The sequence below is a fragment of the Apus apus genome, chromosome 5, assembly GCF_020740795.1.
Source record: "Apus apus isolate bApuApu2 chromosome 5, bApuApu2.pri.cur, whole genome shotgun sequence".
NCBI lineage: Eukaryota > Metazoa > Chordata > Aves > Apodiformes > Apodidae > Apus > Apus apus.
The window spans coordinates 5,560,067-5,575,508 of NC_067286.1; the positions used below are offsets into that span (position 1 = coordinate 5,560,067).

Genomic DNA, 15,442 nt, shown 5'->3' on the forward strand with positions numbered 1-15,442 from the left:
ATTTTAATCAATTGTATTATACATATATATATATATATATTTATTCATTTATTTTTTTCCCCTTGGAAATACATTAAGCCTCGGTGAAATCATTGTCCTGAGACTTTCTGCCTAACTGCAATTCTCAACTGAAGTTTTCCAGCCATCAGTTTTTCAACTAAATATAATCAACCTACTCATGGATTTCTTTGATTTGGAATTGTAGGACTGAGCTTGGCATTTCCTATAAACTGCAGATAGGTCTGTCTCCATAATTGAAATCTGGGGGTGGGGGGCACTTCTTCCAGATCTGACTGAAGATACATAGACCAGTAGTGCTTGTAACTGAAAATACAACTACCAAAATAAGCAACTTTTCTTTCTGTAAGTTGGTAAATGCCTAAGCACTGTTCAGGGTAAGATCTGAAGCAGCACCATGCACCTGATGCATCTGTAGTTAACCAGCCATTCCTAATTTTAGATCAATTTCTGAAATGTAAAAACAAATTTAACACATCTCCAGGTTGTTTTTTGTTATGTTTTGTTTGTTTGTTTGTTTTTTGTAGCTTTTGAAGTCTCTTGCAGAGCTAAATTCCTGATCCACTTACACTAAAGTCTGAGGAATATTGAGTTATTAATACTCTGCTGACTGAGCAGCTTTTTTAACTGTGATTTACTCTGCACAACACATTATGCTTTTTACCTAAGGCACATCTCATACGTTTTTTATACATTGTTCTGCAAAGACACATTCAGAAAGCTGTGCAAAACCAGAACTTTGTAATCATGTTCCTGTTAACATTGTATTTAAATACACAAAATAACATGGCTTGGTAATACACTATGCCTTTTGTCTTGGCTGAACAACTTTATTGTTAGAAATCCAAATTAGGTTGTAGGACCCTACTTCTAATTTGTTGACTTCTAATCTGACCAACCATGACAGAATACAAAGACAGTGAGCAAAGACATTTCACAATTAATCTTGCCTGTAAAGGAACTGGTTGCTGTCAGACCTTTCATCTTCTAAGGTGAAAAATGAATGGAGCCACTTGGTTTTGCAAGTGAGAGAAAGCACCAATATCTTTCGTTTTATGCCTTCTTGGGCTGTTCAGTTGTTTGTTCTTTTGTTTGCCTAGTAAAAAAAACATTACAACCTGGTTCAAAACCCTTGATACCTATTCATTTTATGCTTGGTGCATTTAAGCCCTATTTTGCTCTATTAAAAGGCAATCATGCACTTTCTTACTATTCCATAACCTCATTATGTTTTTTGCTAAATCATCTAAATTGTACCAGTGCTGGTCTCCTGAGACAGCTGTGAGAAAACATTCTCTGAAGAATTCCAAGCATGAGGCCTAGGGAATAGGCTACTTTGATGAGGACATATAGCCTTCCAGACATTTACTATGGTATGGGGTTTGGGGTAGAAAACAGAATATTTTATGTATTTCTAATGGTTTTTGGCAGATATCTATATAACAACTTTGGAGATCTTCCAGATGCATCAGCAGCCTTCTGAAGCCTTTTAATTCCCTGCTCAATTAAGCACAAAAATATTTTGCTTTGTTTGCATGCAAGTATTATTGATTAGTCAGGCACCAATTTCATTTTGTTAAAATTAAAGTTTAAATTAAGAAAAAGCAGATATAAACAAACTTTATAAAAGGTATTGCATAAAGCTTTAGAATGATATCACTATTTAAAGCTGTTTATTTTTTGTAACTCCCCTTTTAGTGACAAGTAGGCAAAAAAAAAATAGTCATCCACTCTGCTTGTCTGTACTGTTCCTTACTTTAAAACTATTTCTCTGACCTTAGCCAGGAAAGGTCAAATGTATTGTCTGTTACCTCCAAATTAGACACTTCAAAATGTTAAAAGTACCTCTCACTAATATTGGTAATGTCAGGAAATGTTATAATCCTGTTTGTAATAGTGATCATGAGACAGCCTAAGTTTTGTACAAGATGAAGAGTATTTTGTAACGTGTTAAATTTTGTGTGAGTCCTGACTTACTGATGCAGTATTAAAACAACATTTTGTATTTAATTTGGATGCACTTTCTGTAGACAAAAAATAAATCCATTTTTCCTTTCCATTTTGATGCTCTTCAAAATCCATAAACTAAAATCTGTTTCATTAGAAGTAATTTCCTTGTGGAGAATATGAAAAAATGCAATCTTAAAGCAGTTCTCAGTCAGATGTCAGGAAAGAGTAGATTTGGGACCTGTGTTTGGTAATCAAGAGGATGTGAAAGAACACTTATTTTCAAAAGTTAGCTGAATCATATTGATTCTGAAATAGGTAGTTGTACTTGGGTGGGACTACTAAGTTTTTGTGTGGCAATCCCTATCATAAAGGGGCTAAACCACTTAAACTAAGAGCCACTGGGGCCAACACATGGTTGTCTGTAATAGAAGCCTTCATTTTTTACTAATTTTGTGAACATAGGTGCAACAGGACTCCTTAGAAATTTCACGAGATTAATAACTTTAATCCCCCAAAAAACTCAAACATAGATTTCTAATAATATTTCAATACAGAGACCCTTAAGTATTGATGTCTGGTTGGCTGCTTCTATAAATCTTGCAGTTTGGGACAACTTCTACGTTTTGTAGCTTTGACTTTTCAAATCACAAATGAAAACACATTTGTACTTTAAAGTCATAAATGAAAACACGTTCATACTTCCTTTTTTATTTTACATTTCTCATACTGTGAGTTAATTAGGTAATTTTTGTCAAGATAAAGCTGTTTGAAAGAATAGACCTCATTTTAATTATACAGCTGGTCGTTACAGGAATTATCTTGATAGGTGCCATGTGGGAGCAAGGCCAACTTCCTGCTATATTTAGTAGGAGAGGTTTGTGCAGCTTGCGAGCTATTTTTTAGTTCCAACCATTGAATTTCCTGCTGCTTTCAAAAGGAATAGCTCTTTGCTTCAGTGGCCTGAGTGTGAGACATATATATTGGAAAAAACACAATTTCTCGCTCTCTGTGAAAGCACCATAGTAGGTCTGTGCTTAGGGTTTGTTTTTTAATTTGTTGTTTACTCTACATTTGATATAGTCATGAGAAAAATCAAGCCACAACTGTTTGAAAAGAGTTTGCAATCAAAGCTGCAGAAACAGAGATTTTTGTTTGCAAAGATAAATTAAATGGGAGGAATGCTTCAGCATTTTTTATATCCTTTAATTTTTGTGCACTATTGATTTGCTTCTGCTGGCACAAAGGGAAAATGCCTGGGTGAGGATGATGCCACTAGGGAGTGAAGAGAGTTACACAATAATGGGGGTATCAGATGCAAACCCAAACACAAATGTAAAACTTCAAAATGGCACGAGTTTTGTTTTTCTTTCTTTTCACCAGTTTTCTTTTCTGGTGGAGCCCTCTGGGGATAATTTATAATCATAGCTGGTATTTTTAGTAGTGACCTGTAAGTGTTTGTAAAATCATCACTGCAATAGTGTGCAAAGGTCATGAGGACTGACTCTTTTACTAAATTGAGTGCTGGCCCATAATAAGCCATTTGTACAAAAGTTGGAGACTTTTCCTGGGAAACGGTGTCTCAGAAAGGGATTTTTATTTTTGCAAGACCCAACTATTTATAAAAGAAAATCACTGTCCGTGAAAGGCCTAATGTGACTTTCAAGCCTTGGTTTGCTGTTCTTACAGTGCTATTAGAAAGTTGAGTGCTGCTCTATTTTCAAATTAAGAAAAAAGAAGCTGAAATATTGATAGGATTCCATTCAGCCTTCCTTATACTGCTATACGTAAGTAGTTATTTCTAAACAGCTCATCAGAAAAATATTTTTAAAATAAAAAAAAAAATGAGAAAGGATGATCTGGTATCAGAATCTATGGTTATATAAATAAGTGAAGTAGTAGCTTTCTTTTTCTATGATATGGGAAACTGAACCTTGCACAAAATGTTGATACTATTTACAAGATCTGTGGGGGAAAATTCACCCCCTCTGAAAACTATTATGCCAGAATTCAGTGTTTTCTTAAATAATTATTAATTGAACTAACCATATATATTTTAGTCTTGCTGTTTTCTTGGAGACCTTTCAGATACTTCCACCAATTCCTTTCCCATTCAATAGCTATGCTTCTGGACTGAAGGCTACTTCTTACATGTTTAACTTGAGGGGAAAAAAAGGCTAGCAGGTGTGTAGGCATTTGCAGTTTACTTTAATGTTCCTCTTTTCACAATACTTTAAACTGCAAAAGATTGAAGTAAAATCAGGGTGTTTATTGGAAGCAATGTTTAAAGGCATGATTGATGGTATCATTAAACCTTGTATTATTTCATAAACACCTTCATAAATCAATGCTACTTGTGTAGTGGGATGAAACTGAAAAACCATCACAGTGACTTACTGTCATTCAGGATGTATTTATTGGCTTGCCTGGGAGTTATACTCACCCAAGTGGCTACATTTGAAACATTTAATAGTAATAACATTGAACTGGATGATCTACAGTTGGTCTTTATGATCTTGAAGGTCTTTTTCCAACCTAAATAGCCTGTTCACTTCAAAATGGAAAAGGCAGTTCAGGTAATCTTAAAAAAATACCTTTGCAAATTGGAATTCATAAGCTTTGATGAAATACTGATAATACTGAAGAGAAACAGGGGACATCCTTGAAGGCTTTTTTTCCCATGTTTAGTATGTGACTTTATTTTTTTTTCTTCTCAAGAAAGGGATTTGTTAATTTGCTTCAGTTTGGATGAGGCTTTTCAAGTGTGTTTATTAATGCACCAAGAATGCTTGATACAGGGGGGTCCTATCTGGTGAGAATATAAAATGAAATCAGAGGTTATCCAGTAAGATTCTACCTTTTATATAAAAAAGGAAAGCATGACTACATTCCTGACTTACTCAAGTATGGGTTGAATGTGTGAAAGTGAGTACCCTTTGTATTTGTTGAGGTATTACAAATAGATAAGAAAACTTCTGCTGTTACTGAAATAAATGATTCTTTCTTCATTATTAAGTATCTTTTTGTTATGGTTTCTCAAAATTAAAAAAAAGTAATTATCATACATTAAATTTTCTTTTGTAGATTGCAGCTGCCAATTAGTAAGGTTATTCTTTAGCAGTAAGTACCTGTTACATCCAGTGAGTACTGAAAACTAAATATTCTTCAAAATTGAGCTGTTTCATACTTGGTACTGTTGAAATGTGTTTTCACATTAAATTGAAAAGTCATTAAAACTGTTGAAAGCTTTTCATCTTTTATGTGATTAAAGATTCTAATTATGATGGTGCCATTGACAGAAACATTTGAGATTTATCAGGTTCTCAGTCTGTATAATGTGTTTTATGAGTGACATTTCTTTTTAATTAGTGAAGCACAGTATGTGAATCCAAAGACTTTACATAAGTTTTTTACAATTAAGAAGGTATTTTTGTCAAGCAAACTTGTGATGACATGAGTAGTTGGTAAGATTCCCATGTTGTGGATACTGGTTGTAGACATTACTATAAACCTGATGCTATTTATTTGATTTACATAGTAGCCACTCCGGTTTTATGCTAAGGTTTATCCTGGATTAAATGGGAAATAGTTCTGGGCTGTTCTTTTTGAAATGAGCACTGGTCTAGCCTTGCTTAAGGTGCTTCCAGCATTTGGGCCAGCAATGCATAGAGACGAGCTCTTAAAATTTCCTAATCTAAAATTAGGAGCAAATGAAATCCTTTCTTTTTTCTCTTAATATAAAATAAATTATTGACTGTCTCTGTTTTTCTTTGTTTCCAGTGGCCACAACCTGGAGGCCTCTGAGAGCTGGCTTTTTTTAAAGTCTTTGTTGATTGGCATAATGGTGAGCATGCAGGAAATTGTGCATAGCGATTTAATGATCAGCAAAGCTCCTCATAGCTCCATCTTTCCTGCCTGCCCTGACAGGGAGCTATGAGAAGATGTAGTACAGCTGGCTATTCCGGCTTTGAGCCATGTAGGGATTTGCCTACATAACAGGAATCCCTGGCTTCCCCTTGGAAAGAGCACTTTCCAAGGCAGAAATGCTAAAATAAAAGGCAGGATCTGATTAAACCATAAACGTTAACCATCGGGTTCTGTAACATGAGACATTTGTATACTCATTCTATACTCATTTCCATACTTAACTAAGTGCCAGAGGAATATTTTGTAAGGAAAAAAGCAATAAATGCAGTTTGACTAGAAAAACAAGTATATTATTTTCTTTTTTTCTTTTATTTATTTTTTATTTTTGTTAAGTGTGTACATGTCTTTTATTGCACTTCCAAATATGCCTCTACAAGTAAAGTCTGTCTAGCAAAGTTCTAGTTGGGAAGGTACAGATTCTAGCAAACAACCCTATGGAGAAGAAAGGAAGGAATAAAAATAATTTCAGTAAATCAGTTTAAGTGACCCAGTTGATGATGTCAGCCAAAAGCTGTTTGTGTGCCAAAGCTGGGTAAGTAATTGGCATGGAACAGCAAATGCCACCAAAGCTAGCAGATCACAGAACTAGGCTCTGACACGCTAGCAGAGAATCAATTAAGTTGTTAAATTCGAATCATAAAGGTAGATCATACTACTGGTATAAGAGCAAATGAGCTCTGAGGTTACTTTGCTGTGACTCACTCTCTGCAAGCAGAAGCAGCGTGGTATTAAGGAATCTTAATCTTGAAATGACACAGAGAAATATTAAATGAGAGAGAGCAAAAGGGAGTAATTTTGTTTTAAATTGAGGCAGTGCCTCATAGAAGAAGTATACTCTTGTTGATGTGTATCACTTAAATTGTTGTTCAGATTGAATGATGGTGTGTGTTATTTGAATTACTCTAGATTTTTTTTTTATAATAAAGTGATTCATCTTGCTACACACAGTTACTCCAATACAGATTCAAGAAATGGTCTTTTCTGGCAACAATATAATTATGCAGTAGGGTCCATAATTACTGACAGCATCACTGCTTAAGAAATCGATCATTCAACCCCTCCAGAACAATTAAGAAATACACCCTTTTATATATGATTCCTTTTTCTGTGTCTAAGTATTAAATATTTTGAATATTTTGGTCTAATAAATGCATCCGCTAGGAAGAGCTACAAAGAATACTTCTCAGAAAGCTTGCAAGTAGCAGAGCAGGCAGTGTGTGTGGCATCGGTCTGCTCTGATTGAGCTTCAGGGCTATAGCCAGGTGCCACTGCCTGCTCAGCTGGCACAATGTCCATTCCAGAACCATTGAGAAGCAGAGTCCTTTCTGGCTGTTCCTGTTTGAAGACTATGGCACCTTCTGAGGCAGCAGCAGAAGTTGGCCTCCAGCTGTCTTACCCTTCTGTTAAATTAACACCTGATCTGTCTGACCAAGAACAGTGATGCTGTGCTGCAGATCTGGGAGAACAGTCCTAGGTGGACTAAAGTTCTGCCTTTCTTGGTAAAGGAACACTTACACTGAAGGAAATCTCAGGGAAGTTATTTAATGAAAGACTCATTTAAACCTTAGCTATTCATATGGGGAGTATCCTGCTAATCAAAGGTCTTTCTTCATGGACTCATATGTTAAGGTTTAGCCAAGAGTGAAACTTGCAGAGTGTGACATTCTTCTTCAAGTGGCACAGATTTTGATAGGGAAATTTCCTTGGAAGGTCATGGCACTGCAGGCAGCAGCAATGTTTAGATTACTGGTTTCTTTCTAGCACATTCAGAGAGAGGTAATATATATCACTAAGAGACTAAGATCTGTAGGAACACGCTGCAGAGTAAATTGTGCTGTCAAGCAGAGAAATAGTGCAGTGAATCAGACTCTACACTAATCTTCTGAGGATCTTTGACACTGTGTACAGCAGTCACAAAAGATCTGCTGATCCTGTATAGACAGGAGGCTTTAGCATTCTTCATGGCAAACCCCATGTATTTAATTTTCCATGGCATTGAAACCATAGATATTTGGTTTTGTTGTTTGTTTTTTTTTTAACTCTGCCTTGTATTTTTGTAGAGGTGATTATTAATGTATATTTGTAATCTTTTATGTGAATATCCTTGTTCATAAAGATTTCCCAGATATTTTGGGGATTGTATTTCTACTTCTGTGGTGTGTTTCCATATAGCTCACCTTGACAGGAAAGGCAGTAGTCTCTCAGAGGTCACGTTGTATTGTTCTTGGTAGAACAACTTGAGGGATTTTAACACGAGAGTAGCAAAAATTACTGGGTCTGCCTGGGATGGAGGTAGTTTTTTTTTATAGCAGACCTTAAGGTGCTGCGTTTGGATCTGCAACCAACCGAGTGTTGAAAACACCCCAGCATTTTGGTGATTGCTGAGCAGGGCTTGCACAGCATCATTTGTTTTCCTGCTCTGCAGCGAGCAGACCAGGGGTAGGCGAGAGGCTGGGAGGGGACATGGCCAGGACAGCTGAGCCCAGCTGACCAGAGGGACATCCCGTGCCATACAGTATTACACTTGGCAATACAGTCTGAGGGATGAGGAGGTAGTGAAGGCTGGGAAAATGGCTGCGCATCCATCTGCTTGTGGGAGGTTGTGAGTGGTTGTCATTGCATTATTGTTTTGTTTTTCCTCCTTTATTTCTTTCACTTATTAAACTTTCTTTACCTCAGACGACGTTTTTCTTATTCTTGCTCTTCCCGTTCTCTCTCCCCATCCTGCTGTGAGAGGGTCAGCAAGCAGCTGTGTGGTGCTTAGCTGCTGGCCATGCTCAACCCACCCCAAGGTGGTCTTTGAAAAAGTGTTTCTAATTTTGTAAAAAATTTAAAGCTTCATAAAAAATTAAGAATTCCTATTAATCATGCAACTAGCTACTGAATTACTGAAGCAGTATGAGAGACACTGGCAAATACATGCTAATATATTTGCTTTTGAAAAATTTTTATTTTTAGGTTTCAACAATCAGTTTCCCAGTGGCAAAGACCACCTGGCACAGGTGCCTCTTGTCCTTTGTGAGTTCCTTCTGCTCTCCCTGTGACCTGGCTGCTTGCTCCATGCTTTACACCGTGATTCCTAGTCCAAAGAAACTGCATGTCCCCTGATGGGATGTGGGTCTCTTGCTCCTCAGCTTTCAGGCATGTTCCATCAGTTACCCAGCACATGGGATGTCCCCGTGCTCCAGGCAGTTCCTGAGGTGTCTGTAAGCAAAAGCAGAAGAAGCAAACTGTGTAAATGAGGGACCCAAATACAGGTTATCAGCTCTTTTGGGGACTTGCCTTTTGCTTAGTGTTGAATTCTGCAGTTTTTACAAGGATGATGTGCATCAAGGCCCTAGGTTGAGTCAGGCTGTGTATAATAGTATCTCTTCCATCTAAACTTAGGAAAGTTACTTAATTTCCTTGTATCTCAGAAACAACTATGAGGGTTTGTTGTTTTTTTCCAGATCATTGTCCCAACTGTTTTGTTGTAACTGACTTTGACATGTGGGTTATTTTGCCACCATGTGTTTCCATAGTGTTTTTCACAAAGGTTACCCATTGGCAAAAAAGATTTAGAGCATTAATATAATTCCATAATGGTGAAGGGGAAATTAATTTTGTAGCTTTGAAAGGAAAGTATAAATATTTTACAGAATGGAAGGCCCTTAAGCATCTGTATTTTACCCTTCCTTAAAAGAAAAAAACTAAGTTCTTACCTTATAGTGTACAAGTGTCTTTCAGAGATAGTTTTAAGTTTTCATAGTGCCTATAAGCCATCCTTTGTGCCAAATACCAGAATACAATAGGAGGCATATTTATTGCAGAGTCACAGTTGTAAATTCATATTGTCACCTTGAATCATGATTAAATAATTACTATCTGTCAAACCTGAACATTTAGCAATGTATCTTAGTGTAAATGCGAAAATAGGAATAATGATCCTGTAAATGGATAATGACAGCAGTTTTCTTACAAATTCCTGAGATTTTGGGAAGAAATATGGGGAAAATGGAAGTTTATTATGGGAGTTAAATGGATTGAACATTTGTAAATTATCATTTTGAAAGGGTCATTGCATATTTTTTAATCGTAAATAATTATCACACTCAAAACAGAGACAGCCAGTTCATACCAACAAAATGGACTCAAATAATCCATACTACTTAGAAAATGGAATTATTGTTAATCATTGTAGCACATCAACTGGCTTAATTGTTTAAAATCTCATAGTACACGTTAGCAAGAATGCTGTAAAATAGATTCAATATTGTAACTGCTAAGTAATTTTTCATACTCACAGTTCTTAATTTTGGTGAAGAAAAAAATCATATAGCCAGTTTTATAGTTCTCTGGTTCCTTTTCAATATATTAATAGCAAAGTCGTGTTCTGTGTCAGTGTAGTAAGAAGTAGTTAACAGTCAGCAACAGCTAAACAGAGAAATAAAGTAATCTTTTTTTTTTCTCAGAAATCTGACTTTTGAGTTTAATTTTGGTCTTATTAAAATGTGTAGTTATTTGTGACCAAGCTGAGATGTATTGAATTTGTCAATAGGACCTGGGGACTGACAGTAGCTGACTGTGTAGCTGATAGCCTTGTTATGTTTTGGAATTAAAAGACCTACGTGTGAACAGTGAGAATACTCAAAATAATTGTGTTTATATATGCAAAGGGATGAATAAGATATATTCCAAGGAAGAAACTTGATTCACATAGGGAGAAATGAAGGCTAGACTGCCTCTCATCTGCCTTTGAAGCCATTGTACTATTCAGCTGTTGATATACCCTGCAATGATGGATAGTAGAAAAGTAACAAAACTGTGGTGGTGTTTTTTCATTTAACACTAACATTTTCAATATTCATGACTGTCTTCAGGTTTATGTGGGAGTCTCATTTATACTTGGGTTCTTTTATGAAATACCTACTATTCAGTGCCTGTGTGTATTTAAGTGCCATTAAATTGTTTCAGGCCTACATTTTTGTGGCTTAGTCTAATTAAAGTAATAGTAATGAGAACACTTTGATAGTGCTGGGGAGAAAAAGGAGACAATAATATTCTCATGGCACATTGTTGCATTTTCTAAATCCTAATTGATAAAAAGTAATAATGTCAGCAAAGCTAACTTTAATGCATTTTGGTGTACATTGACAAACAATTCTGTACTGGGACCGTGGTTGGGGGTGCACACAGCAAGACTGGACAGGGGTGAACTCTGGGTACCCTGGCAAAGAGCCTTCCGAGTAAAAGTTGTAGAAAATTGGTTCTTTGGAAGGTGCATTTGGAAATGTGGAGCTGTAATGCTAATGTGGGACAAATTCAGAACAGGGAGTGAGTTTTGTGTCATTTTTTAAAGGACATGCTGAAATCAGTGATCCCCAGATTGCACTGTTGATTTAAACCAGCAATCTGATTGTTCCAATGTTCTTATTGATACTGCACATTTGACTGGTGTATTCTGTCCATATGTAGGCACCTGAACCTAAACCCAGTCAATCCATATGAAAACCCAAGATTTTTCTTGGGTCCCAGAAGAAAAACTAGAAACATGTAATAGATTCATCAGAACTTACACAGATCTGCACTTCAGAGGAGTTCATGAATGTCTATTGTATCAATATTTTTGCTAGTTTGCTTGCTTGTTTGAGGGTTTTTGTTTATTTCTACCACTGTATTAAGATTTTATTTAGCCATCATAATGTGGTTAGCACTAGATGCTGCTGTTTGCTTTTGTATGGCATATGGACCACAGAATCAGCAAATTTAGAATATTGCAAATTGGAATTGTGAGATGTTGATGGAAGGGTAGGTGAAGAATTCCTGGACTCTGTTCCAAACTCTGTATTCTTCTTTGAACTTTGAATACTTGTTTAGTTGGAAAGTTGCTTATTAAGTGGATGAATCATCTTGAGTTTTCATAATTAGCCACCTGTCTTTGTCATTGCCTAATATCACAGAGCTTATGTTCATTTTCTTTTGGCTTTTTCAGGTATGAACACAAGCAAGAGCGAGACAGTGAAAGAGCACCCATTAAAGCCCTCCAGAAGATCTATGCCATGCCTAGCCCAGAGCCAAACACATCCTCAGAGTCTGAGCAAGCATTCCTCATTTCTGCAGCCAAATCGTGTGCAGCCACAGCCCCTCAGTGCAGGGACATCTACAGCTACAGTGGATGTCGTGTCAGAAAGAGGTAGGAGGTTTTTTTCTTTCAGGACCTTGTTCCAACACTGGAAATGGACAGGAACGTCATTTGAAGTCCTGTGGTGCCTTAGATGTAATTTTTTAGCATTTTTCATAAAATTATAGAGACATCTGATAAGCTTTGATTTGTTTAGAGATCTACAAACTGCTGGAGAGATGTTTTTGCACAAAAACATCTAGGAGAACTAAGGTACCAAGTTCTTGAATTAATACCTATAATGTTTGAAGTGAGGCTTAAACTGATGATGATGATGATGATTCCGAATTACAAGATTATTTCCTTCTCACTGAAAACAAAACAAGAAAGTGCTCCTGTATGCTGGAGAAGAGCATGATATCTTTCTGTAGTCCATTCTAGGAGAGAGCAAAAGTAAATATTAGGGCTTTGGCAAGAAATGTCATGAACATGGAGGAGAAGATGCATTCATTTATGAACAGCAGATTCAGGGAAGATTTGTATGGAGAGAATAAGAAAAAAGGGAGAAAATCCCTATGAATTTTGGCTTGTGTTAGAAACAGTAATTACTTTTAGGTTTTCTATTTTAACACATAAAAATACCTTAACAGAGAGACTAGTCTAGCTGGAGATCTTAGTCACTGTATGTGTCACCTGTTGCCAGCTATTGCCAACTGTGCATGAACTTTTCTATAATAAATTAACTTTTCTGGCTTCTGCTACTAAATTTAATTAAATCCTTCCTTGATGTTGATAGGCATGAGTTATTTCTTCAGTACATTATTTCACCAAGTTAAACTTCTCTCGGGAATAGAGTGAAAGTCTTCACTGAAGTGGTCTTGTTCTTTTTTTCACCAATGGAATGTGCTCTTCATCATTAACTTTTTCATTTGAGTCACTGACAGCTTTAAAAAGTGTGTCTTTTACTTTCAAAATACATGTGAATGCTGATATGAATATTGTCTTTATTCCAGCTAAAGTGGTGGAGACTTTGGAAAACAACTTGCTTAAGCTGTCTAGTACAGAATACACTGATCCATTTTTAGGTAAGTTTATGTTTGAACAGAAATAATAATTAAAAAAATATATGATTCTTCAGTTAGACCTGCAGTATTTGAGTGTGGAAAGGACATACCTCAAACTGCCAGTTTTTTTGAAAGAGGACACTAAATGTGACTAAAGCAATAGATGCTGTCAAATTTCCTGATACTTTCACACCTTTTACACTAACAGTAGGTAGAAACTAAAGGCAGAGAAGTGTTTCTTCATACCTTCAGTGTAACCTTTTCCCATAACAATCCTTCATTATACAATTGCGTGGAAACAGGTATTTATAATTCCTATGAAATACTATTATTCGGGAATTATTATTCCTGTTTATTCATGTTATTCAGTATTGTCATGACTGCAGTTGTCACATTGTTTTTGCTGTAGATACTCAGATATAAGAAGTGTTCCAATCTGGCAAAAAAAAAAAAAGTTATGTGGAACAATACCTGAAACTGGATCTTATTTTTACCTGCATTAGTGTCATTTTGATGTTTTAAGTCCAAGAAAGTAGGAAAAGAGTTATTCTCAGAATAATCCCATCCTTGCAACTGTAAAGTGAGTCTGTATATACACACAAGTAGTAATTTGCAAGTTCCTACATTAATTAATCTTGAAACTCCCTGGTTGTATATTACCCATCCAAAGTACACAAAGATATTGCTGTACCTTGCACAACTACTGTGAAAGATCTTTTTGCTCACAGTCAATGTAGCATCAAACTAGAAATTTTATCTTCATGCTGAAGGAGAGAGATCTGCTTTCAGAAAGCTATTTCTGCTCACCTCTCACAAGTTTAAGCATTGATTTTTCTTGACACCCAAAATATATGATAGATAAGAGGCTCTTCAAGGTCTCCTCAAGAGGTAGTTACTGGAAATGTGAATGAAATAAATACTTCCTCCAAAACAAAATCCAAATGTTCCAAAGTCATGACACAGATCACAAATTTTGTATGAAGATTGTATAAGAAAATCACATCTCAGTAAGGCTCTAGTTAAAGCTACTTCACTCTCTGTGTAATTGGTTTCATTGGGTAGCCAAGCACAGGTACTAAAACATTTCACTGTTATAATTTGCTTCAACTTTTAAAAATATCCTGTTCTATTTTTTACTAATTGCTGGTCTTATTTCATGTTTATGTATGGCGGTTGTAAGTCTTTCTCCAAGTAAGTGAGGTGCTGTTTTTCATTCTCATCATCTAATTTTAACCTGAAAAGAAACATGGAGGGGTCAGGGATTGAGGAAAACATAGACTGAGTATCATCTGCTCAAAATTGTGTAAAACTTTGGCATGCATGTTTCTCCTCTTCTGACTACAGCTCTGCTCTCTGAAGAGAGAGGAAAACATTTTAAGTGGTAGCCCTTTGCTACCTTGATTCATTAATTTTCCTTTGTTAATTGAGTCAATCCCAAGTTAGATCACTGCAATCTATGAAGTTACTCTGTATTTACAGAAGTGTAATTGGTTAGGACGTTCAGCTACAAGCACGAAAGGAAATGCTATTTATAAATAAATCCCAGAAGTCATTAGTAAGATTTGACTTAGAAAAAAAATCAGCATCATCAGTTGGGTTCACAAAGAGAAATCAGGGACAGTTAAAGGTGCATTTAAAAGAACAGCCTTTCTGTAAGCTCTCAAAATACAGTTTGTTTGCACTTGAGGATCCCACTTATGTGGGAAAGAATTTGTGTCCAAGACCAAGACTTCCCTTTTTATCCTCAGTCTGGGGTATTGAAAAAAAAAAATAATTTAAAAAAAATTGCTGTTTGAACTTTGATCACCACATAGTTGAGAGTGATGCAGCATTGCTACATGCTTTAGTTGCTGTTCTGGCGCTTCGATGGAGTTTGCAAAATAGGCTGATTAATGGGTATCATCATCTTAGTGAACCTTTTCAAACTGCTCTCCTGGGAATGTGAAAGGATGCTGAATTAAGTGAACATGGGGAATTTTTAATTAGGCAGAATCTTGGAAATGCCCATAAAACAGGCCAAATGGCTTTCTCCTCTTTCCGAATTATGTCCATAGATGAACTGTTTTCTTGTGAGAAGTGAATTAATAGGCATCAGAGAAAAGATTTTCCTTCAGTGGAAAGGTTCTCTTTTATTTCAATTGACTACAGATGAGGTCATAAATGTGTGAGGCTTGTTTAGTCAGGGATGCCGATGGATTTATAAAACAGCTAATGTATTACACCTCCCTTACTGCCAACACAGACAAATGGCATCAAAGACATTATGGATTTATATTCTCTGTTCTCAGTCAATTTTTAATGGTAAATAGAGGTTTTAGTTTGAGGAATGAGTAGATCAAACAAAGCAATAGGCACTGAGCGTCTGTAACTTAGAAAGTTAAGGATG

At 36.1% G+C, this 15,442-nt stretch overlaps 1 protein-coding gene across 1 annotated transcript in view; it reads left to right on the top strand.

Annotated features, from left to right (window-relative positions):
- Positions 1-15,442, top strand: part of ANO3 (anoctamin 3) — a 123,364-nt gene that overhangs the window by 32,820 nt on the left and 75,102 nt on the right. The window contains exons 2-3 of the mRNA XM_051621893.1: positions 11,864-12,064; positions 13,006-13,077. Coding sequence (XP_051477853.1) covers positions 11,864-12,064; positions 13,006-13,077 — 273 coding nt within the window. The remainder of the gene's footprint in view (positions 1-11,863; positions 12,065-13,005; positions 13,078-15,442) is intronic.